This window comes from Nannobrachium achirus (genome assembly GCF_963921795.1).
Source record: "Nannobrachium achirus genome assembly, chromosome: 10".
NCBI lineage: Eukaryota > Metazoa > Chordata > Actinopteri > Myctophiformes > Myctophidae > Nannobrachium > Nannobrachium achirus.
This window is the reverse complement of record NC_137819.1, coordinates 21,193,452-21,218,720: the sequence shown is the minus strand read 5'-3', so window position 1 is coordinate 21,218,720 and position 25,269 is coordinate 21,193,452. Positions and strand designations below refer to the sequence as shown.

Genomic DNA, 25,269 nt, shown 5'->3' with positions numbered 1-25,269 from the left:
ACGCCACCCAGCTGCTGCTTTTCTCCACCAGGCGCCTCCTTAGCGAGATGCGGGAGGTGCCTGACGTGATGGTGGAGGAAATGGACAAGTCGCTGCGCATGCTGATGGACCTGAATGTCCACGCAATCGAGTGGCTTGGACACGGCATGGATTACTGCATCCAGGCGGAACGTGCCAGGTGGCTTGATAAGGTAAAGTGTCCTGGCAGTTCCGGAGAGGAGACCGAGAAGGTCCTGCAAGACCTCCCCGGCCACCCTACCTCCCTCATGGGCGGTGGACTGGAGCTTCTCCGCCAGGAGGTGGCGGATAAGAAGATCACTCTGGAGCTCCTGGAGGCCACGGCGGACCCCCAGGTACCCAGAAAGGAAAAGAGACAGGGACGGAGCAAGGCCCCTGGTCAGGCTGACAGGGGGCGCTCTTCCTACAAGCAGGGGAAACAGAACAATCCCCCTAGGACCCCCTCTTCTTCCTCCGCGGGACCCCCTCGCACTGCAGCGGGGGCTCAGGCCCGCTCCCAATCCCGCCACCCTCCCAGGCACGGGATACCGGCCAGCTCCCACAAAGCCCGTGGGAAGCCGCCGCGAAAGTGACACTGGACTCTGGCGGGGTCCCCCTGAAAATTCAGGGGACCCCCCCTTGCAAGCGCAGACGTTTGGACAATATGAACAATTTTTCTTATGCCAAGAAATCAATGTTTATTCCTCCTCTGTGCTCTCCTCCAGTGCCTGTATTAAAAAGTGTGTTGATAAAACAATGCCTGTTTATTTCAAACCCACCTGCTTTAGTACAGACGACCCCATTTTGCATGAATTTAGCCAGTGTAGAGAAGTCCAGGCTGGAATTTCTTTCCACTCAGAAAATATCGCTTCCTCCAGTCACGCAGACAGGTTACAAGCAGAATATTTCTCTTTGCAAAATGTTCCCAGACAAGCTAATTCCTATTCACAATGGTATGGTCTCACTAGTGTGCAATACCCCTCTGTCTCCACCGAGCGGCACTGTTATGCCGACTCTAGTTCAGGACAGGAGTTTGGTCTTAGCGTCAGGGAAGAAGCCAACACATATCACCCAGGGTCGGCCTCGTCTTCCCGTAAGGAAGCATATAAAGGCCTTAGCACAGGTTGTAAACGTAAATACAATTCCCCAAGGCTTCTCCGTTGCTCAGCAACACGTTAGCACAGTGTGCAGAGCATTGGAAGCGTTGCAATCCGAATCACTGGGTGTTTCGGACGGTGACACGGGGCTACAGACTACAGTTCGCGGAAATACCCTCCCTATCCAGCAAGGTTATTTACACTCGAGCCCGCGGCTTGAAAGCGGATGCCTTGAGGGAGGAGATAGACTCACTATTGCGCAAGGGCGCTATAGTGGAGTTATCACGCAACCAGAGCCGTTTAGGCTTCTGGAGCCGTTATTTTCTGGTTCAGAAAAAAGGAGGGGGGCTGCGTCCGATTATGGACTTACGTGCTCTGAACAAGCACTTGAAAAAGTTCAAATTCAGGATGCTGACGTCAGAGTCACTGATGAAATCAGTGAGACAGGGGGATTTCCACTGTTCAGTGGATCTGAGGGACGCTTATCAGCACATCCTCATTTATCCCCCACACAGGAAGTTCCTGCGGTTCGCCTTCGAGGGGCGCCTGTACGAGTACACGGTCCTCCCTTTCGGTCTTTCCCTGAGCCCTCGGGTTTTCGTGAAAGTGACCGAGGCAGCCATTGCTCCACTGAGGCATCAGGGAGTCAGGCTGGCGAACTACATAGACGATTGGATGATTTCCGCCGCCTCCTGCTCAGAAGCGGCGCGCCATACCAATCTGGTGTTGTCACACCTGAAGGCCTTGGGTTTCAACGTCAATTTTGGCAAAAGCAGGTTGTCACCCTCCCAGCAGATTTCCTTTATAGGAATATCTCTGGACTCGGCCACCATGTCCGCTCGCCTCTCCCCGGAGAGGGTGGACAGGTTTCTGACTTGTCTCGGCTCCTTCCGACTGAACCAGGTGGTCAGGTACAAGGAGTGCATGAAGTTGACTGGGCTGATGGCGTCAGCGGTGCAACTTCTGCGTCTGGGCAGGTTTCATATGAGACCCTTCCAGCGGTGGTCATTGGCGCTCAGGATTCCTTCCCTTCAAGGGTACAGGAAGGTGACAGTCAGCCAGGTCTGCATGGACGCTCTGGTCCCATGGAGGGACCAGGCGTTGTTGACAAGTGGGGTCTCCATGGGCGAAGTGGTGTCACGCAAGGTGATCACCACAGACGCCAGCCGCTCAGGGTGGGGCGCCACCCACGAGGGGCGCTCAGCCAGGGGCCTTTGGACCCAGGCCATGTTGGAGTACCACATCAACTATCTGGAGTTAATGGCGATCTACTTGGCGCTCAAGCATTTCGAACCATTTCTCCGGGGTTGCCATGTCCTGGTCAGGACGGACAACACGGCGGCCCTGTATTATCTCAACAAACAGGGCGGCCTCTCCTCGCGTACGCTGGATCAGCTGGCGCGCGAGATGACCCTCTGGTGCTTGCCTCGGTTGAGGTCCATCAGAGCCTCCCATGTCCCGGGCCTTCAGAACGGCGGCGCCGATCTGTTGTCCAGGGGGGAGCCTCGTTACGAGGATTGGTCTCTCCAACCTGCGGTGGTGAGGCAGATTTTCTCCAGGTTCGGTCAACCTCGAGTCGATCTCTTTGCCTCCCAGGAGAACGCGAAGTGTCCCCTTTACTTCTCAGTGAGGGGACCTTCTCCTCTGGGGACGGACGCGTTTGCTTACGAATGGCCACAAGGTCTTCTCTACGCGTTTCCACCCCTGGAACTGATCCTTCCCACTCTGGAGAGGATCAGATGTTCCAACCAGGAGGTTCTTCTGGTGACACCATCCAGGGGAGTGTGGAGGTCTCTGATCACCCCACTGCTCTCTCGACCCCCTTGGCGGCTTCCCTTGCACAGGGATCTGCTGCGCCAGGCAGGGGACGAGATCTTCCATCCAGACCCACAGGGCCTAGACCTGTGGGTTTGGCCCGTGAGAGGGAGAACCTGCTCGCAGCAGGCTTCTCACCGACGGTTGTAGCCACTATTCAGAGTGCTAGAGCCCCCTCTACTAGGGCTGTGTATGATGGAAGGTGGAATGCCTTTTTGGACTGGTGTGAGCTACAGGAGCCACCTGTGGTGGCTCATTTAGCTTCGGCCCAGAGGGTGTTAGATTTCCTGCAGGACCGCCTGGACCTTGGTCTGGCGTTCTCTACACTGAGGGGTTATTTAGCGGCTATTGATGCCTGCCACCTGGGGGTGGCAGGTAAAGGCCTTTCTAAAATCCCTGAGGTGGTCCAGTTCATGCATGGTGTTGACCATTTGAGACCTGTGACTAGAGCCTTGTTTCCTGTGTGGGATCTACAAGTGGTTCTTGAGGGCCTTTGCAAGGCACCCTTTGAACCGATTGGGAGGACCTCTTTGAAACATTTAAGTTTCAAAACAGCTCTTTTGCTTGCCTTGTCTACGGCTAAGCGTGTGAGCGACCTTCATGCGCTCTCTGTGAGCCCTGATTGTATGAGGTTTCTCAATAATGACTCCAAGGTTCTTCTTAAACCTCATTTGAGTTTTATTCCTAAGAACCGTGTGGTCCCGAAGGAACCTGTGGTTTTGACGGCTTTCCATCCTCCTCCGTTTGCATCGGAGGAGGATAGGCGTCTTCATTGTCTTTGTCCAGTTAGGGCCCTGAAGGCCTACTGTGATAGGACGGTGGACAGCAGGTCTACTTCTCAGCTTTTCGTGGTCATGAATGCCCGTCAACGGAAAGCGGTGTCCAAGCCCACTCTGTCGAGATGGCTTGTGGATGCAATTAGGTTGGCTTACACCCGGTCTGGGTCTGAAGTGCCGGAAGCACTTAAGGCCCACAGTACTAGGGGTGTGTCTACCTCTTGGGCTTTGTCCAAAGGTGTCTCCATTGAGGAGATTTGTGCAGCGGCGAATTGGTCTTCGCCGTCCACCTTTGCGACCTACTATCACCTGGACGTTGCGCCTTCTGCTATGGCGCATACGGTTCTGGGTGCTGCTGCCCTTCCTACTATGTAGTGGGGCGGCTCTCTCCCCTTCCTGAGACAGCATGCTGCTGTCTCTAGGATACGTGGGGGGGGACCCTGAGTTTTTCCCTTATATTACTGCAGTTTTATAAGGTGGACCTGTGTCTGCCCTTAGTGCATAAGGCAGGCCTCGGTCTGTCAGGGTCTTTTTCTGTCTGAACACGCCCAGGCCCTGTGGGTCTGGGTCGGATCAGTCCTGAAAGGGGTCACGTCGGTTGACGGGACCTCCTTCCGGGTGTGGTCGGTGTGCACGACAGTCTTGTCGGTTCATGGCTTCTCGGGGAGTGTATGAGTCCCATAGGGAGACCTTGTCTGGAGGTATGACAATAAACGTATAGGTTCCGGACGGAACCATGTTTATTTAATACCGGAGGACAAGGTCCCCCGAATAAAGCCCCTCGGTTCGCTAGTTGCGGGCGCAGAGGTGCGGCTTTAGAGGAAGTTATGATAGCCCACAGGGCTTATATACACTCGGGGGCGGTGCCCTCGTTTGTGATTGACAGCCCTCCCGACAAATGATATTTCTCGTACGGGAGCTTATGAGTTTTACTCTGTTGCAGCGCCAGATGGCGCTGTTATCCCATAGGGGGACCTTGTCCTCCGGTATTAAATAAACATGGTTCCGTCCGGAACCTATACGTTCGCGGCCCTTCGGGCCGCTCACATCTAGAGTCCACGCCCGCTTCTTTACTAAAAAACTTTTTTTTTCAAAAAAAAAAACTTTTTTTTTCAAAAAAAAAAAGTAAAAAATAAAAATAAAAAAAAATAAAAAGAAAATAAAGTAAAAAAAAAAAAAAATTAAAAAAAAAAAAAAATGGGGGGGGAACTATTGTGGCGGAACTATTGTGCCGCAGCGCACGTTTCCGGTCGGACATATTTGACCGCCGGACGCACTTCCGGTTAAGAACTCCGTGTGCCACGTGATCAGTCCTAGCCAATTGGACTGCTTTGGGTCGTCTGTAAGTATGTATGTATGTCGAATGCACCGTTCTGTCAGTTTCAAATTGTATAGAGATGGACCCGTCCCTTTGTACACACTCAGAGATAAATAACACTGTGTCAAATCCTCACTGTCTGGCAGAAACCTTGTATCTCCAAGTTTCAAATGTTTATATTTTTTGATAAAGTAAAGCCCTGCTTCATCATACAAGACAGTCGCGCAAGACTAGTGAAAATAGCAGATCTACAGATGTTGGGGATATTTTGATTATCGCGATAATATCGTAAATCACAATTCTTTTGGACACAATAATTGCAACATGATAATTTTATATCATCCTAAATCTAGTCCTGACCCAGTGTTTGGGAAACAGTGGTATAGTCCAGTGGTTCTCAACCTTTTCAGGCCGCGACTCATATTTTAACTGGGGACCCAAAAGAAGAGAGGCATTACATTTTGTATAACAGGGTCCTATTGTGAAAATAGCCGATCTACATGCTCACAACGCCTTGCGTTGCGAGGCGTTGTGAGCATGTAGATCGGCTATTTTCGCAATTTCTGCCCCTAATAGGCCTATTTGACTATTTGGACAATGTTACATTGTTACAAAGGTATTAAAAGTCCTTTAATTGTCACTTTATAAATGTGCAGATACCCTCTATATACACTTATACTGCATGTTGTTGTTTTTTGAAGCGGTGAAAGCCGCTTCCAAGGAGTGGCTTTGTTATGTGTGTCCCCCGTCCATATATGGTCATTTCAGTCCAGAATGAACAGGTTTTATCTGTCCGTAAATGTGTGTCCCATGTGTGTCCCCCATGTCCATATATGGTCATTTCAGTCCAGAATGAACAGGTTTTATCTGTCCCGTACGTCCAGAATATGTGTGTAGTGTCCGTTCCCGGTCTGATCAATCCTTTTAATCATCCGATCATCAGATTAAAAGGATTGGTCAAGCTTCACATGACAATCCGGCCCTCCAGATAAAATCATTCATTCATTCAGAATTCTGAATTCTGTAGCTCTAGATACTTTTATACTCAGATTGACCGCTTCACTTCGAACCGAGGTTAGATTTTTTTTTTACTGTTGAGTGAGAATACAGTGTCTCAAATCATCTGGGGACCCCCCAAAATAAATTGGGGACCCCTTTGGTGGTCCCGACCCACAGGTTGAGAACCACTAGTCCCTCTCCTACCTGTGAGCAGAAACAGGACGGTGTAGTCCCTCCCGTTGGCCGCCTGGACCCACTGAGCGGCCAGGTGGCTGTAGGACTGGTCAGGAGACACCATGGTCAGACTGCGGCCCACTGGCCACACGCTCTCCTCAGCCAGGAAGTTCTCCTTCACAAAGCGGAGGCTGTTGTCTGAGGCGTTGTGGAGGCCGCACTGGTAGAGAGAGAGAGAGAGAGCGATGATTAGTAGAAACCACCACAAAAATCACTACAATCTGACTTACTGATCACTTTTTTTGAAGCGGTGAAAACCGCTTCCAATGAGTGGCTTTGTGTGTATCACGCCCATATATGGTCATTTTAGTCCAGAATGAACAGGCTTTTTCAAAAACAGAATGTCCGTTTAATTACCATATATGGTGATCTCAGTCCAGAATGAACAGGGATTTTCAAAAACACAATGTATGTCACCTCATGTCCATATATGGTCACTCCAGGCCAGAATGAACAGGTTTTTCCTGTCCCGTACGTGCAAAATATCAGTCCAGAATGAATAGGCTTTTTCAAAAAGCAAAATGTGTGTCCCATGTCCATATATGGTCATTTCAGTTCAGAATGAACAGGTTGTATCTGTCCTGTACGTCCAGAATATGTGTGTAGTGTCCCTCCCGGTCTGATGAATGGATACTTTGAGGATTGGTCAAGCTTCGATAATTTGGCCCTCCATTCTTTATATATTCATTCAGAATATATAAAGAATGTAGAATTCAGAATATATAAAGAATGAATAGATCACAGAGTCCATAACTGTATAGATGTATAAATCTCTAGAACACATAGGGCGGCTTGCACCAAGAGGGTTTAAATAAATCTTAGTTTAGGGTTAATCATGGTTTTGTTGATCTATGATTTATTTTAAATCGAGGTGTGTTGCACCACTTAAATTTAAGCATTGCTTAACAAATCTGTGATTAAACCCTTAACCTGTGATTAAAACTATAACCTGCGATTAATTCATGGTTTAAATGTCCTCCATCTTGGATTTGCGATGTAAACACACTGGAATAAACTATTCTCTTGAGCCTAATATCATTAACGTGACTTATATATTTACTTCGGGGAGAATGTGGGCAGGCCTATCACCTTCTATGTTAAGAAGAGCGCCTGTAGCCAAAAAATATTTAATTTTATAACGCTCCGTCATACTACGGTGACGCTCGGCTCGCTACAGCGCGGTGCGGTGCGGCGCGGGGATGCGCGACTATCTAGGAACTAGGAAGCAAAGAAATACACCACAGTTTGATAGTTTTGTCAATTATGAAGCGATTTCGAAAATTAAAACGTCTGCATATTGGTTGGGAAGTCCACTTCCATGACAACTGACTGTGTTATGTCCCTGTAAATATTTAATAGTTCGCTATTTTAAAATAGCCGATGTACAAGGAAGACAACAATTATGATGAGATTTTTGTTTTCAACTGTGAAACGCTGTCTGCAGCTTCAGCTTGCCTGTGAGGCTTCCCTCGCAGAAGGGGGACCCCCATTCATGTCAATGGCATGTTTGCATTTAAACCACCTCTACAGCAAGTTTAAAATGAATCCCTTATTGATGTTTAAATCGAAGTTTAAAGTAGTGGTGCAAGAGGATTAACATTAATCCAGGTTTAGAATGAAAAGTAAAACGAAGATTAAAAGGATGGTTTAAAACTAAACCTGATTAATGAAAACTAGGTTTAAGGTTTGGTGCAAGCTGATTAAAATATAAACCTTGATTTAAACCAGTTTAAGGCTTAAACCGTGTTGGTGCAAGCCGCCCATAGAATAAAAGTTCACTGCTTCACTTCGAACCGAGGTTTGATTTTTATGATTTGTTCGTTAATACAGCAAATCTTTTTTATTATTATTATCTCAGGATACATCCAAACCATTCAGCACTTTAAGGAATAATATTTCTATGCATTTGATGTATTGATGTTGTTGTATTGCTGTATTACCTTGCTTATTGTATTGATGTATTACCTTGCTTATTGGCTCTGGATTAGGATGCCTAAATTGTAAATTGTAATTGTAACTCTTTAAAGATTAAAGATGTTCTGTTTTTAATGAACCCCTGACTCCATCTGTTCTATGAAGCAATGCTGCCATCTGCAGGGGCATTACTGAACACCTTAAATAAACCAGTCAATGCATAAACATAATTATGATGTGCATAAAATTGTTTCCTTGACTTGTATAGCAATGATGGTCCTGTGAAAAGAGACACTTGTGACTGTGTTGGGGGGGGGGTGTGGGGGGTTTCCAGATAATGGCAGCCCCTATAGATCACTGTTTCCCAAACTGTGGGACACATTTTTATGGGTCCCTTCGTTTTTGGTTTCCTACATTTTGTTTATTAATTATTGTTATTTCAAAACATTTTCAAAAAAAAAACAAAAGAAAAGAAAGCAAAGATTTTAATAAACAAAGAAAAATCTAATAAATTACATAAATTGGAAAATAGATATTTAAGAAGTAGTGAATATAGCCGATCTACAAGCACACCATGCGGCACGAAGCAACGCGCTGTGAGCTAGTAGATCTGCTGTTTTCACTAGTTTGGGTCACGGGCAAAAGTCTAATTTCTATTTTGGGTCAAAAGCTAAAATGTTTGGGAACCACTGATATAGATGATGCACTTCTTGTTAATGCATAACTTGAGAAGTATTGTTTGTAACCACAGAACGTGTGGAAGACTGTCTTTGGTCTAATTATTCTTTACGCGCTGTTATCGATTGCTAGAGATGGAGGTTACCTCTCCTGGGTTTGCGATCTTCTCTTGCACCCGTGAGCTCCATCGCAGCGTGTCCCGATTCAAGACCTTGTAGTTGCCAGAGAAAACCGCCCTGACGTCGCTGAGGCGGAACGCACACACCGCTGAGCGGCCGGAGTTCACCGACCTTAACAAGGACAAACAGAGACACACGGTGGATCAATGGAGGGAAGCACACCTCATGACATGCTGTTGGATTAATTAACAACCCACACAGACATTATGTAATCTGACTGGAAACCCTCAGCCATTTGCATTTAGCATAACAAACAATTAATTAAGCATTATTACAAGGGGACAATAAACGAAATAATAAAAAAAAAAAATCAAATCAAGTTATAATTAAAGCGGCACAATATAACTTTTTGAATGAATACAATGTAATTTTGTCCAATCTGTATGGTAGAGTAAGTTAATACAATTAAACGTATACAATTGGAGTGGTTGTATTTTGTCTCCCTGCTCTACTATTGAGACATTTAGATCATGTCAAAGGTCATGTCTCACCTAGACACAGGATCTGACATAAATATTGACCTGATGATCAAGATTAAATTGACAAGCAGGCAGGCTCTATTAGTTCAATGGTAAAACATTGAGGACTTGAACAGGAAACTGGGTTCAAATACAGGGTAGAAGAGAGCAGTTACATAGTGGAGCTTTAAACAAAAACAAAATGATTGTATGAAAACAATGAATAAATAAAAATATATCTATACCAGTATTAAGACGCCTAAGGGGGAAAAGTCTAAGGCCATCTGTCTTGGCCAAATATGGATTCTGTCGCCTGACATCATACATACAATCCCTTTTATGCCTATATATGGAGATCCCTTTTATGCCCATATATGGAGATCCCTGCTCTGAGTATCTGACATCACTGTGATGTCACCTGTGATGTCACAGTGATGTGTCAGGGGAACCACAGTGTCAGGCGTTACAGACAGACAGACAGAGACACGGTCAAGCTGTGGCGATTCACATACTCCAACCTACGGTTTGCAATAACATCTGTTTACTCACCACTGAGAACGGAAGATGCCATAGAACATTGTGTCGTGCACGGGGGCTCCCTCTGGTGGCAGCAGGGTGACAACGTCTTCGATGACGTTGTAGGGCAGCTCGTTTTCAGACTGGCAGAGCAGCTGAGCTTTGGCGAAGGTGGTCCAGCGTCTCTGCAGGGTCCTCTGGCCCCCCACGTCACTCTGACATACAGGAGGACAAAAAACAAACACTTACACAAACAAAAGCCACAATAACACACATTTAAAAACGTCATTCATACATACATATTCTAAGTTTACACAAAGCAACAAACAAAAAAAGTTGTAACATAAAATAGACCATAAACAAATGAAAATAGCTTCTAATAATATGTGTTGTCACTGTCCAAAAATGGTGTTACTTTTCAGAAAGTGGAAAAAAAGAACCTGTGTTCCAATGAATAGCATGTAGTTATTATTTAGTCACAGGCTCTTGTTAACACCATTTTGAATGGTTCAATATTTATAAATGCCACAGACACACTTGAAAATTGTACAACACTCTTGTAGGACCAAGCAGGGCATTAATTTACAGCAAAACTAAACAAAAACATACAGTAAAAAAAATGAAATAAGGAGATACAAGGTTTCTTCCGACAGTAACAATATTTTAATATCCTGATTCTAAACAGGAAAACGGTGCGGTCATTCCTACCGTGCAGATCTGGGCAATGCGAGAAACGGTGAACTTATCGATGAAGTCGTACTCTCTGCCCACTTCACTGAAGAAGAAATACACTTTCTCCTCGCTGGGGATGAAACTGGAGCTGATGAAAGTCGGATCTACAAGGCAAGTAGAAAAAAGAAATGCCTGAAAAAATACTTTCTGGCCTTGACAGCCCATACATCCAAACAGAAAAGTCCTACCTGATTGCATCAAACGACGTTAAACAACGTTAAACTCACTTTGTCACCCAATATGCCACTCGATTTGCCATTCACTTTATGCATATAGAGTTTAAGTGGTCACCAACTGTGAATTGTGAAGAAGTTACCTTTTAGATAATATGCAATAACAGCCTTATTTTACTTTCTTTCTAAGCGTGTATAAAATAATGTTATGAGACAGCACACTCACCCTCCAGCCAGCCCAACGTATCGTCCAGCTTCAGGTCAACATGGCTGCCCACGCTCAGGTGTCTGGAGATCACCGGCCGGTTCCCTCTGTAGTCTGCTACTGTCCCAGTGTATAACTCTCCATCTGTAAACACACATTAACACTGTAGTCTGCTACTGTCCCAGTGTATAACTCTCCATCTGTAAACACACATTAACACTGTAGTCTGCTACTGTCCCAGTGTATAACTCTCCCTCAAAACACACATTAACACTGTAGTCTGCTACAGTCCCAGTGTATAACTCTCCATCTGAAACACACATTAACACTGTAGTCTGCTACTGTCCCAGTGTATAACTCTCCATCTGAAAACACACATTAACACTGTAGTCTGCTACTGTCCCAGTATATAACTCTCCATCTGAAAACACACATTAACACTGTAGTCTGAAAACACACATTAACACTGTAGTCTGCTACAGTCCCAGTGTATAACTCTCCATCTGAAACACACATTAACACTGTAGTCTGCTACTGTCCCAGTGTATAACTCTCCCTCTGTAAACACACATTAACACTGTAGTCTGCTACTGTCCCAGTGTATAACTCTCCCTCTGTAAACACACATTAACACTGTAGTCTGCTACTGTCCCAGTGTATAACTCTCCATCTGAAAACACACATTAACACTGTAGTCTGCTACTGTCCCAGTGTATAACTCTCCATCTGAAAACACACATTAACACTGTAGTCTGCTACTGTCCCAGTATATAACTCTCCCTCTGTAAACACACATTAACACTGTAGTCTGCTACTGTCCCAGTGTATAACTCTCCATCTGAAAACACACATTAACACTGTAGTCTGCTACTGTCCCAGTATATAACTCTCCATCTGAAAACACACATTAACACTGTAGTCTGAAAACACACATTAACACTGTAGTCTGCTACAGTCCCAGTGTATAACTCTCCATCTGAAACACACATTAACACTGTAGTCTGCTACTGTCCCAGTGTATAACTCTCCCTCTGTAAACACACATTAACACTGTAGTCTGCTACTGTCCCAGTGTATAACTCTCCCTCTGTAAACACACATTAACACTGTAGTCTGCTACTGTCCCAGTGTATAACTCTCCATCTGAAAACACACATTAACACTGTAGTCTGCTACTGTCCCAGTGTATAACTCTCCATCTGAAAACACACATTAACACTGTAGTCTGCTACTGTCCCAGTATATAACTCTCCCTCTGTAAACACACATTAACACTGTAGTCTGCTACTGTCCCAGTGTATAACTCTCCATCTGAAAACACACATTAACACTGTAGTCTGCTACTGTCCCAGTGTATAACTCTCCATCTGAAAACACACATTAACACTGTAGTCTGCTACTGTCCCAGTGTATAACTCTCCCTCTGTAAACACACATTAACACTGTAGTCTGCTACAGTCCCAGTGTATAACTCTCCCTCTGTAAACACACATTAACACTGTAGTCTGCTACTGTCCCAGTGTATAACTCTCCATCTGAAAACACACATTAACACTGTAGTCTGCTACTGTCCCAGTGTATAACTCTCCATCTGAAAACACACATTAACACTGTAGTCTGCTACTGTCCCAGTATATAACTCTCCCTCTGTAAACACACATTAACACTGTAGTCTGCTACAGTCCCAGTGTATAACTCTCCATCTGAAAACACACATTAACACTGTAGTCTGCTACAGTCCCAGTGTATAACTCTCCATCTGAAAACACACATTAACACTGTAGTCTGCTACTGTCCCAGTGTATAACTCTCCATCTGAAACACACATTAACACTGTAGTCTGCTACAGTCCCAGTGTATAACTCTCCATCTGAAACACACATTAACACTGTAGTCTGCTACTGTCCCAGTGTATAACTCTCCATCTGAAAACACACATTAACACTGTAGTCTGCTACTGTTCCAGTGTATAACTCTCCATCTGAAAACACACATTAAAGGAGTAGTTCACCCCCAAAATGACTTTTTTTCCTATTGATTACTCATGCCATGGAGAGTAGAGTTCAATAATATTTTTTGGTTTTTGTCACATTCCTAAGACAAAATTTTGATTTGAGTAAATTTACCCCATTGATTCCGGATGGGGACCCGTTTCGAAACGGGTCCCCATCCGGAACGAATGGGGGTAAATTTATTGTTATCACATTTTTGTCTTAGGAATGTGACAAAAACCATAATATTACTCTACTCTCCATGGCGTGACTAAAAGTTATTTTGTGGGTGAACTACTCCTTTAACACTGTAGGCTGCTACAGTCCCAGTGTATAACTCTCCATCTGAAACACACATTAACACTGTAGTCTGCTACTGTCCCAGTGTATAACTCTCCATCTGAAACACACATTAACACTGTAGTCTGAAAACACACATTAACACTGTAGTCTGTTACTGTCCTAGTATATAATGCTGACGCATTTGAAGATGAAGCATCAGACAGCAGTCCATTTCAGCGTCATCTTGCAACGCGCACTGTTAACCCATGGGAATTATGGAAGGCACGCACGATCAACTAAAAACATGGTCAACTAAACTTTCAGCTTGAGACACAAAAGAGACATTTTATGTCTCCCCAGGACCCAAACTTGAAAATGAAAATAGAATATCTGCAAGTTCACAACACGGGTTTGTAGTAAAAGGAGAAAAAAAATCACACCTTGTTGTGAACTGAGTGGTGGTCAAATAAAAAGAGTCAAATACATGGATTGCAAGGTTGCTCATGCTCAACAGTGGCGGGAGACAGACGGACGGCCGGACGGACGCATTGTGATCTTAAATCCAACTATTTCCAACTATTATTTGTTTATTATTATTTTGACCTGCTTTAAGAAACTCGGCTAATGGTGGACGCATTGTGAGCTTGTAGATTAGAGCTGGGATCGGGCCAATTTTTTCTGTCCGTTCTGAACCCGTGTGGGCCGTGTCCGACAGTTTTTTGTCCGACCCGAATCGACGTCCGAGCATTAATCATTAAAATGCGTCCGACCCGCGCCGAGGCCCGAACCTTATGTTTCCAACGCTTTTTCCCCTCCTTTCTTTTTCTTTGAGGAAGCCACTGATTTACACTCACAAGCAAACTTGTTCTAATGTGCAGTGCATGGCATGCAGCGTGCCTGCTTGTTACCCTTAATGTGAATATTAAGCCACAATGTGGCTTGTGAAAGTATTTAAATAGTAGGCTATGTTAGATTATTAAATAATACAAATAATAACGTGCCCTGCGCTGCAAGTTTCTGCGCCTGGAAAATAGCAGATCTACAAGCTCACAACGCGTCGCGGATGCGAGGCGTTGTGAGCTTGTAGATCAGCCACATTTTGTCACGGAACACGCCGTGATGAAGAAGTATAAACCAGGATTTACTTGGGTGATGTGTGTTGAACGGACGGACGGACGGAGCTGCAGTGCAGAGTGCACACAACAGCGCCGAAAAATAATAAAAATCCAATGCGAGGTAAAGTAGTGGGAACACAAGCAGGGAGCTCCATTCAGCGGCACGCCACTTCCAATCAGAGTTGTCTCCGGCTGCAACATTAGCGCGAGCAGCCACACACACACACACACACACACACACATACACACACACACACACACACACACACCCACACACACAGGAGTTGCACGCTGCGTGCATCATCAGAGAGAGTGAAAAAAACGTTGTGCGTGCTGTTGCAGCCACCCAGTCGCGGACATTTGTGTGTGTGTGTGTGTGTGTGTGTGTGTGTGACTGTGTGTGTGTGTCTGCGCGCGCGCGCCCTCCTTGCTACGCGTGTGTCTACAGTGTGTGTGTGTGTGTGTGTGAGAGAGAGAGAGAGAGAGAGAGAGAGAGAGAGAGAGGGTGTTGAGTCTGCCTGCTCAATAGCGCCCCTCCTTTAACGTGTGTGTGTGTTTGTGTTTGCTACGCGTGTGTCTACAGTGTGTGTGTGTGTGTGAGAGAGAGAGAGAGAGAGAGAGAGAGAGAGAGAGAGAGAGAGAGAGAGAGAGAGAGGGTGTTGAGTCTGCCTGCTCAATAGCGCCCCTCCTTTAACGTGTGTGTGTGTGTGTGTTTGTGGTCTGTGTGTGTGGTCAGGAGAGGTATGGCTGGCGACAGACATACACGGCGACAGACATACACGGCCAGTAACATCGTGAAAGCGAATTACAGGAGTGGTGTGACCACCACTCAAAAAAGGATAATTACTCGGGACCCATAGAAATGACTTGGGTCCCGACCCAGGGTTTGGGAAACAGTGATCTACACTGACATGTACTGTATGTGTCACCTAAACATGGCATCTGTTTTTACCATGACATTTTATGATTCTGAAGCTTAAAATGTCAGTCGTTGTTGTTGTGTTTTGTAGCTAACATGCCGGCAAAATCGAAAAATGTAACTGGGCGTTTCTCTGGGCGTCATAATTAGTCTGTTTTTCTCAACCACAAATGCACAGAATGTGATTTAGATAGCATGTTAATTACTAGACAGATGGTAGGAACATGGTTTGCCTGGCGTCATAGTTCCTTGAGGCACTACACTGTTCTCTCTATGTTTGTGATTAATTAAGTTGTTTATTGTAAGCCGCTCTGGATAAGTGTGTCTGCTAAATGCCTAAACTGCAAATGATAAATTGCATGCGACGAGTTGTGATTCGACTCCGTGAGTCAGGCCACGCGACTGTGTCGATCCATATAGCGGCTCATTGTCTGTGCATGGAAATATCTTTGAATAGGCAGGCTCTCATCAGACCCCCCAGTCCCAGGGCTCCGAAACAATTTCTCCTCGGAGCTACACGAATCACAAACATGACCTATTTTGGATTCAAAACGGCGATGTTTGACGAAAAGCAACACGTTTGCATGCCTGTCATTATGGAACATGTCTTCTTACCCACAGTGACGGCAGTGTTGCGTTGGTAGGGATCGTACGGACAGCGACCTCTTCCTTCCTCTGGCTTGAGGCTCGTCATTGACAGCATCTCCGTGGTCTGAAGATTCATGACAAACAAATGACAAGTGATGAGGATCAAAGATGTACAGTGCATTTATATTTTATGGTGCATTTATATAGAACCTTTATCCAAGGCGCTTTACAATGATTGTGCATTACAATCATTACATTTACACACAGATGGCGGAGGAAACCATACAAGCCACCAACCTGCTCATCAGAGCAATTAGAGGTTCAGCATCTTGACAATTTCACAGTAACTCTGGGATCAAACTGGGAAACTTCCGGTTGCCAAGGCAACTCTACCCCTGAGCCACTGCCACCCCCCGATCATTATACATGATTAAAACTGACTGTAATGATGCATTCAATTATTCACTAAAACTAAAATCTCTGAAATGGACAAAATGCTACCAACTCTTCTATTACAGTCATAAATGACAATAAATACAGTTGTCAGTTGTCACATTTGTATCCCTTCTATGAAGAGCTGAGTCAACCACACAGAGAATAAAGACTCCATTCACTCACACAGCAGGAAAATGTACATGACACCTACTGTAGCAAAGCTTATCAAGAGAGCTAGGATTACAAGTTAGGAAATACATATTCACAGGAAAGTGTCACTGTTGTAAATAAAGTCCATATTTCAATAAGGACAACGGTGTCTTACGATGTAGGTGCAGCGGGGGCTGAAGGCGAAGGTTCCGCAGGCGTACAGGTGCGTGGAGTTGACGAACTGCAGCACTCGGATGAAGTTGGGACAATCCATCTGGAAATGGAGGAGGAAAATGTTGACGAATCGATTTGTGTAGAGTGAAATGAGAGCGTTACAGGTCAGTTAGTGCAAATGGTTTAAGTGGTACTGAATTTGCATCTCAACAAAAGCTAATTCATCCTAGTAAGACGGAGTACTTTGATTTAAAGTTGTACTATGTAACTTTTTTTATAAAACAAATCTTAAAATTCTCCTAACTATTAAATCACAAAAGTTTTAGAAGATCCGCGCCGTGAATTTCAGCCTGTAAAGCCTTCTCTGTATGTAAACTGAGATCCTTGCCGTGGACCGGATCTCGCGCCAAAATTGCGTCATCACACTACCGGCCAATCACAGCGAGGGTTATACAACTGCCGGCCAATCACAGCGCATCTTGAAGTGGGGTCGCTATGGCAGCCATATTTGTTGTCGCCCGTTTGTACCATCCCTTCTCTAGGTAATTTCGCCTACCAGGCAGGGTGAAGGAGTCCGTATCTCTGGAATTACTGAACGCACAGGAACAAGGGACCCCTTAAAAGATAGATCTCAGCGAGGTGGAGGCAGACGCGGGGGTCTGAAGGTACGAAAAACGTCCGAAAGACGCGGACGCGACCGCGGTTTGCTATAGGGCTAATGACCACTAGTTGGGCATCTTACACAGTATGGCTTTAAATTAAAATCTCAGTGAGGATTATTGTAAATATATTTTTATTGTGATAAGCGATAATAACACCCCTAGTATGACCTGTATTTAGGAATCTTTAGGATTTTAATGATTCTAACAATTGAGGTTCCTTAACTCATTCCCCGCCTCCCCCGATAGTCCCGAGAAAATCCCAATGTCGTTCCCCGCCAGGCCCGATAGTCCCGAGAATTTGCTTTTATATAATGTAATGTTTAATTACATTCTTCCACAGCCCGTCACAAAGTCTGAGCCTTTTATCTTAAAGGGAACCTAAAATATCACACATCAAAGTAAGTGTGTTTGAAAAAAATACTGTAATAATGTATAAATTGCAATACAAATGTATAAATCTCCCCATAACCCACAGTGAACTGGCAAAAGACGCATTTGAGCTCAAAAGGCTGGCTGCCGGAAAAATAAAAAGAGAAGAAAAAAAAGTGTGAGAACAGCTGTGTGTGTGTGTGTGTGTGTGTGTGTGTGTGTGTGTGTGTGTGTGTGTGTGTGTGTGTGTGTGTGTGTGTGTGACTGTGTGTGCTTCCCTCCAGGACCACTATATCTCTGTTTCAGTGGTCCCTGTTGGACCCCCTGATGGTGTTCAGTCCCATAAAAAAACAGTGCTATCAGTGAGATCTGCCTCTCTCTCTCTCTCTCTCTCTCTCTCTCTCAAGACACAAAACACACAATTATCGCCAATTCGCCATATAAATGCTTCTAAAACGTACCTGATAATGATGATGGTTGATTTGAATCCACACCCTGGGTTATAATCCATATATCCAGGCTATAATATTAGTTTTGTAATGGTATTTAGTCCACAAACTTTAGTCCACAAACAAGCCATGATCGCCTTTGCAAAGGTGGGGGTCCCTGGTCACCTTTCTAACGGAACCAATAAGGGGTCCGCGGGTCCAACGCTTCGCCGACCTCCCAGAGCAGTGCGGAGTTACATAACATTGTAAAATCAATCAATAAGCCGATCATTTGTTACATAAAGTTCACATGATCCAGTTGCAGGGACAAGTGGTCCCTGTCGATGGGGTCTCACAAAGGGGGTCCCCTGGTCTCCAGCCAACACTTAGGGAACCAGGTGGGCGTGGGGGTCCCTGGCCCACGCTCCACCAAAACAAGCATCAACTACAGCCAACAAGCGATCGATCAACTACAGCCTCGCCTCGTTAGCAAACTGCGTCTGCCCTGCTCTTGCCAGGGCAGTGCAGAGGATTTTTTAGGGGCAGGGGGAGACATTTTCTAACATGTGCTAGAATGTGAAAATAGCAGATCTACAAGCTCTACAAGCTCTCAAAGTGTCGCAGAGCGACGTGTTGAGAGATTGCTGATCACCTTGTTGAACAAATGTCATAGCAATCCATTCTAGAGGTGTATTCTAGAAGTGTTATTGCGACCGTCAGGGAGCAGTTTACTATGAAAACCTCCACCGGCCGTCCGTCGGTCGGTCACACGTCACACGTCACACCTTTGCCCTGCTCATATCTCCGCATCAGTATATAGGGCTTGTTTGTTTATTGTATGACATCACGCCACATCATCAGCTGTGGACTCTGTGATGTCATCGTATCGCATCAGTATATAGGGCTTGTTTGTTTATTGTATGACATCACGCCACATCATCAGCTGTGGACTCTGTGATGTCATCGTATCTCCATATATGGCCATCTCCGTATATGGAGATATAAGTCGTCCATGCCCAAGTATGGGCTGGTGAGGTCAGACTTTGTGTGATGCGTAGGTTATCTCCATATATGGAGATTCAACATTCCAGGCAATGCTCTCTTCCCTGGTGAGAATTGCCCCTTTATATAGGGCTTGTTTGTGTATTGTATGACATCACGCCACATCATCAGCTGTGGACTCTGTGATGTCATCGTATCTCCATATATGGCCATCTCCGTATATGGAGATATAAGTCGTCCATGCCCAAGTATGGGCTGGTGAGGTCAGACTTTGTGTGATGCGTAGGTTATCTCCATATATGGAGATTCAACATTCCAGGTGTAACTATGGCTACCCGTATGATGTGAGAGGTGGAGGTTGTGATATTTGTGGAGATAAGCGACCAACGGTCGCTTATCTCCCGATTAGGGAGTCTTACTGGTTGTAAAGACTCATGCCCCCTTTGATGTCAATGTGTGTGTGTGCACCTGTAGGCCTACAGAGCGCAACTAGCATTTACACACAGAAACAGAGAGACAGCGCCCCCAAGTGACTTGTAGCAGACTTGTAGAATACTGTAGCAGTAATAGTATATCAATGTGAACTTGCTGTTTTTGGTCAGACATAGCATATAAAAATATTTTTCTCTGCATTTTTCTAAACAGAAAATTCTAAAAATAATTCCTATTACATAATTACATTAGTACACTTATCTGATAAGTGCCTGACGCCATAAATACAAATATCAACTGAGTTATTCGCTCGAAAAGCCATCAATCACAAAAAGGTCAATATCTCCAGTTCTTTCAATTATAGCTGGATTTTGGTCAAAAATGGCTATTTTGAGATGGCTGCAACTATAGAAAAAAAAGCTTTTTATTTATTTATTTTATTTTTCGGTGAGACTAGAGTTTGTCCTGTTTCATTTGAGGTTCTGTATGACATTGTCGAAAAAATACAGAATTTAGGAAAAATGTCAATATAAAAAAAATATATACATTTTTGTATTAAACAAAATGGCAGGAGAGCCATACAGTCAATGTTAAAATGGCGGCCAATGTGTTAATGATTCCATCTTAACGGTCCGATTCCTTAACAGTTAACCATTCATGTATAAGGGGTTCCATATGCACCCTTACACGTCTGTAACTCTGAGATTGTACAAATGGAACCAAATAGACCCTTATTTACTGTTCCAAATGTGATGCCATTCCAACGTTGTATCCTCTACTAAATTACTTTGTAATTTGTAATGTTTAACCAAACAAAGGACAGAGCAAAGATGTTCTTCAGTTGACTTGCCATTTTCTTGCCTTTCATGGAACACTGCTCCAGGTCCTTCTCTGACGGAGACCAGTCCAGCTGAGAGAGGAATGGAAAGAGACGGTCAATGTCACGTGGCCCACACACACAGCTGTGTTTGTCAAACCACTCACATCTCACATTACAAATAAATACTTTCATTCTGGAGCCTGCACTTGTTTTACAATACTATTAAAGTCCCTATCGACAGGACGTTACAACATTTCATCCAGCATTTTAATGCATTTACAATAACAAATCAGTTCAGTTCGTTACTGTCAGGCAGGAACCTTGTATCTCCATATTCTCTATTTTAGACTTCGACATATGACAGCACTGGCCGAAAGTATTGAAAATAGTTTTTTTTTTAATATATTATGTTTTCAACGTTTTCACCTATAAGCCTAAATTGGGAGGCCAGGTTGAAAGTGGTTATTTGTATAGGTTTTATAAATATTGAACCAATGAAAAACTTGACTAACGGTAACTAATAACTAATTAGATCAATACTTTGATTTCCAGGCTTAACTTCCAATTGTTTTGGACAACATACAAGGTTTCCAACCGACAGTGATGACATAATTCCACAACATGGTTAACGTTATGAGATCATCACAGAACACTTATACTGCATGTTTGTGCATCTGTGTCCAGCGGTGGTTCTCAAACATTTCAGTGTCCAGGACCCAAGAAAGAGTTTCCTCCAAAATAACAGTTCTATAAGCTCAAAACGCGTCTCATCTCCACACATTGTGAGCTTGTTGATCGGCAATTTTTAAATAACCGAAGTATAAAATAGTCTTGGAAGTGATTAAATGGCTTTTGGCACTATATTTAACTAATTTCGACTGGGGACCCCACTTTGAGAACCCCTGGTGTCCAGGGCCTGCCAGGCCTCCCTCTTGTACCTTGCTCCTCATGAGCAGAGCGTCCTGTTGGCTGATGTCCAGGGACAACACAGCGTCCCTGGCTCCCACGTACAGCGTGTCTCCGTCGTCGCTCAGCAACAGCGTGGTGGTGTTGCTGACATCAGCACTGCTGAAGCGGGTGAGGGTCCTCCCCGGAACACCTGCCATCCACAAGGAGCAGTTATAAAACAACTGTTACATAACTGGGGCTGTCACGATTATGACATTTTACATGACGATTAATCGTCACTCAAATACTTGCGATTAACGATTTAATTGTGTTTTTGTCATTGACAAGTACATATCTGTTTGGCTTTTAGGCTTTGAAGTTGCACATGGTAGATATGACACATAACCTAAATATACAAAGAAATTACTGAGATATTTGACAACTTTATTCTTAAAAGAAAAGAACACTGATAGTGGAATTAGCCGATCTACAAGCTCACAACACGTCGCGATGTGACGCGTTGTGAGCTTGTAGATCTGCTATTTCCACTATTTTTGACTTTTAAAAAGTTTTCAACATGGAAATAATTATGACGATTATGAAAAATAATCACGATTATGTCGAATAATTGTGATAGACGATTATGTCATAATTGTGACAGCCCTATACATACAGCTTTTTAGTGAACAGAAAAGACATTTTCAAGCTGGGATACCAATTGTGTCCAATCAGGAGAGAGAACGCATACAGCAGGGGTCTTCAACGTTTTCAGGCCAAGGACCCCTTAGTTGAGAGAGAGATGAAGCAGGGAAGGGACCCTCACAACCTTTCCATAGATTCCATATCATTTCATTGTTTGACAGCACAATCATCAGTGTATTTTGGGTTCATGTCAATTTGTGTTTCATATATGTAACCACTTGAACTGTGAATACTTAATAAACGTGAGCTTTCACTCTGTACTTAGTCTGCTCTTTTCCCCATCTACACCAAACCTCTTTGCCGAAAATACTACAAGCTCACAACGCCTCGCAGCACGAGGATAAACAAGTGAGATGACACAAAGAATGCCGCAGGCATAATTGAAAGTGGAACACTTCTTTTAAAATGTAAGCTAAATGTGTACCACCTATACCACCTTTAAATCGAGTCAGGTAAGTATCGCCCCAAATTCAGTTTACTTCCTATTCTGCAGTCACTTGTAGATTTGGTAGATTTGGAACCAGGTACCTACATGAAATATGTTAGCCTTTTTCTCCTCTACACCAAATCTCTTAGCCCGAAAACAGCTACTACTACTGTACAAGCTCACAATGCATCACATTGTGACCAGTTGTGATCTGCTATTTCTGCCAAATGTTTGCCAAATTTTGTCTGTGTTTACTCACTAAAAGATAACAGTTCTGATCAGATAGTAAGGTGCATGACATGGTTCATATGATTAAACCACTCCAATGTTTCATCTGGTTTACTAGTTTAAATTAATCCTGCATTCAAGGACTCCCTGTGCTCATAAAAGTCCAACGCTTTCATCAAGTTGTTATTGGTACGTATGTCCATAATCCTGAACCAAAAGTCTGGTTCATTCATTATTGTTTTATTGTGTACAAAACCAAACGCAGGTGCTCTGCAGTGGCGTAACCTCCACATGTTGCTGTGGGTACAATGTACTAGTGAAAGAAGAACTCCATTCATCCGTGTTTCCACTCTGTTCCATGTATCATCGTGCATTTGTTCATCTTTGTGATCTCTTATCTCTCTCCCATGGCAGACGAATGCAAATGTACTTTGTAAGTAAGCCTCTGTTCAAATGTCCAAATATCCATCCTGATCATCAAGTCACCACATGTTGTGTTGGTGGAGTAGATACGCACAATCCACAGAATCAAACTCACCATCACACTCTCTCACTTTTTCTCATTAAAGATACACTTAACAGGCAACTTTAGGGCTGGCACGCCGCACAAGCATGACATTTTAGTCGATGATTAATTGTCATACAACGGATTATGATTAATGATTTACTTCTGCTTATTTCATTGAACATATAAATACAAATGTTTCTGTTTGGTTTTGTCAGATTGAACAGGGTCTTGTTGTTTCACTCTCTTGACAGCAGGTGGCACCTCTGAGCAGGTTATGACTCTATCTACTGCTTTTGTTTACATGTGCATTTTCGTCACTCTGGGCAGAAACCTTGTATCTCCAAGTTTCAAATGTGTATGTTTTTTTCGTAAACTAAAGCCCTACTTCATCAGTACAAAGTATCAGACAAAAGTAGTGAAAATAGCCGATCTACAAGTTGTGTGCTTGTAGATCAGCTATTTTCACAATGTTAAATCGTTTAAATAGTAATAAATAAATTGAAGGTTTTTGACATACAAGGTGTCCACCCGACAACAATGATTTGTACTGTTGGCATGATGGCCCTAGGAGTTTTCAGTTCACTGTACACTGGTGGGCTGAAAGTCCAACAAGTTGATATGTACTTTGTTTATTCTCTAAAACAGGCCGACACAGGCATGAATTACACTTGTGTTGTGGAAACTATTTCAAAAAGTAATTGTAGAAAAAAAGGGAGATCCCGCACACTGTCAGCTACAACAACAAATATTATGTGTGCGCAAAAGGACCTTTTTTCCACAGAGAATTGTAAACATTGATTGTTATTTATTATGCCACTATCACTTATATAAGCCCTATATACTTTGTTGTACAGACAGGGATCTCCATGTATGGGCATAACAGGGAATGTATGTATGATGTCAGATGTCATAAGACGTCATATGACTTTCACATAACGAATAACTGAGTAAGCATGTTTGGGCTCTCACAGCATCAGTACATGGATCTCCATATATGGGTACCAGGGTAACTGGTCCGATATACAGTACATGACTGGCCAGATGGCCAAGTCAATGGCACAACCTCGGCTAGGTCGCATGTCGCCCTGAGGCGTCTTACTAGTAGTTTAGATCTATCTTAAAGCCATACTGTGTAAGATGCCCAACTAGTGGTCATTAGCCCTATAGCAAACCGCGGTCGTGTCCGCGTCTTTCGGACGTTTTTCGTACCTTCAGACCCCCGCGTCTGCCTCCACCTCGCTGAGATCTATCTTTTAAGGGGTCCCTTGTTCCTGTGCGTTCAGTAATTCCAGAGATACGGACTCCTTCACCCTGCCTGGTAGGCGAAATTACCTAGAGAAGGGATGGTACAAACGGGCGACAACAAATATGGCTGCCATAGCGACCCCACTTCAAGATGCGCTGTGATTGGCCGGCAGTTGTATAACCCTCGCTGTGATTGGCCGGTAGTGTGATGACGCAATTTTCGCGCGAGATCCGGTCCACGGCAAGGATCTCAGTTTACATACAGAGAAGGCTTTACAGGCTGAAATTCACGGCGCGCTTCTTCTAAAACTTTTGTGATTTAATAGTTAGGAGAATTTTAAGATTTGTTTTATAAAAAAAGTTACATAGTACAACTTTAAAGATAAATGTTTTCAGCATTGCAGCTATATCTGCATAATAATACGCCAATAACACTGCAGACATGTTACAATATTATTGCACTTTTAATGAAACATTAACCCTTTCAGTGCCACTTTTTCACCACTAGAGGGCGCCCAATGGCCATAGAATCCACCATAGACAAGCGCTGTATATGCACAAGCCGTGCGCAGCCATGACGCGCCTGAACACTTTCCTTTGTGCATGAACAGGAACAGGATGAAGTTAGCTTGAAGTTAGCTATTGGCTACCAAGCATTTTAGAAGCCCTATTTTCGTCGATTTAGCCATGATTAAACCTTGCACACCTCATGGATATGCATGGAACAGAGAAAATGAGCTCTAAAGATCCTGGATTGCATTGGAGTGGATGGTAAATATCGGCGGCGCGACGCTCTCGCGGGCCGTGTAAACA

General features: G+C 44.1%; 1 protein-coding gene across 1 annotated transcript in view; it reads right to left on the bottom strand.

Annotated features, from left to right (window-relative positions):
- sema4ab (sema domain, immunoglobulin domain (Ig), transmembrane domain (TM) and short cytoplasmic domain, (semaphorin) 4Ab) overlaps positions 1-25,269 on the bottom strand; it is a 52,974-nt gene that overhangs the window by 8,123 nt on the left and 19,582 nt on the right. Inside the window, exons 4-12 of the mRNA XM_080734359.1 lie at positions 21,397-21,557; positions 20,489-20,548; positions 16,747-16,845; positions 16,014-16,110; positions 11,113-11,235; positions 10,690-10,817; positions 10,015-10,196; positions 8,974-9,118; positions 6,207-6,396 (exon numbers count right to left, since the gene is read on the bottom strand). Coding sequence (XP_080590485.1) covers positions 6,207-6,396; positions 8,974-9,118; positions 10,015-10,196; positions 10,690-10,817; positions 11,113-11,235; positions 16,014-16,110; positions 16,747-16,845; positions 20,489-20,548; positions 21,397-21,557 — 1,185 coding nt within the window. The remainder of the gene's footprint in view (positions 1-6,206; positions 6,397-8,973; positions 9,119-10,014; positions 10,197-10,689; positions 10,818-11,112; positions 11,236-16,013; positions 16,111-16,746; positions 16,846-20,488; positions 20,549-21,396; positions 21,558-25,269) is intronic.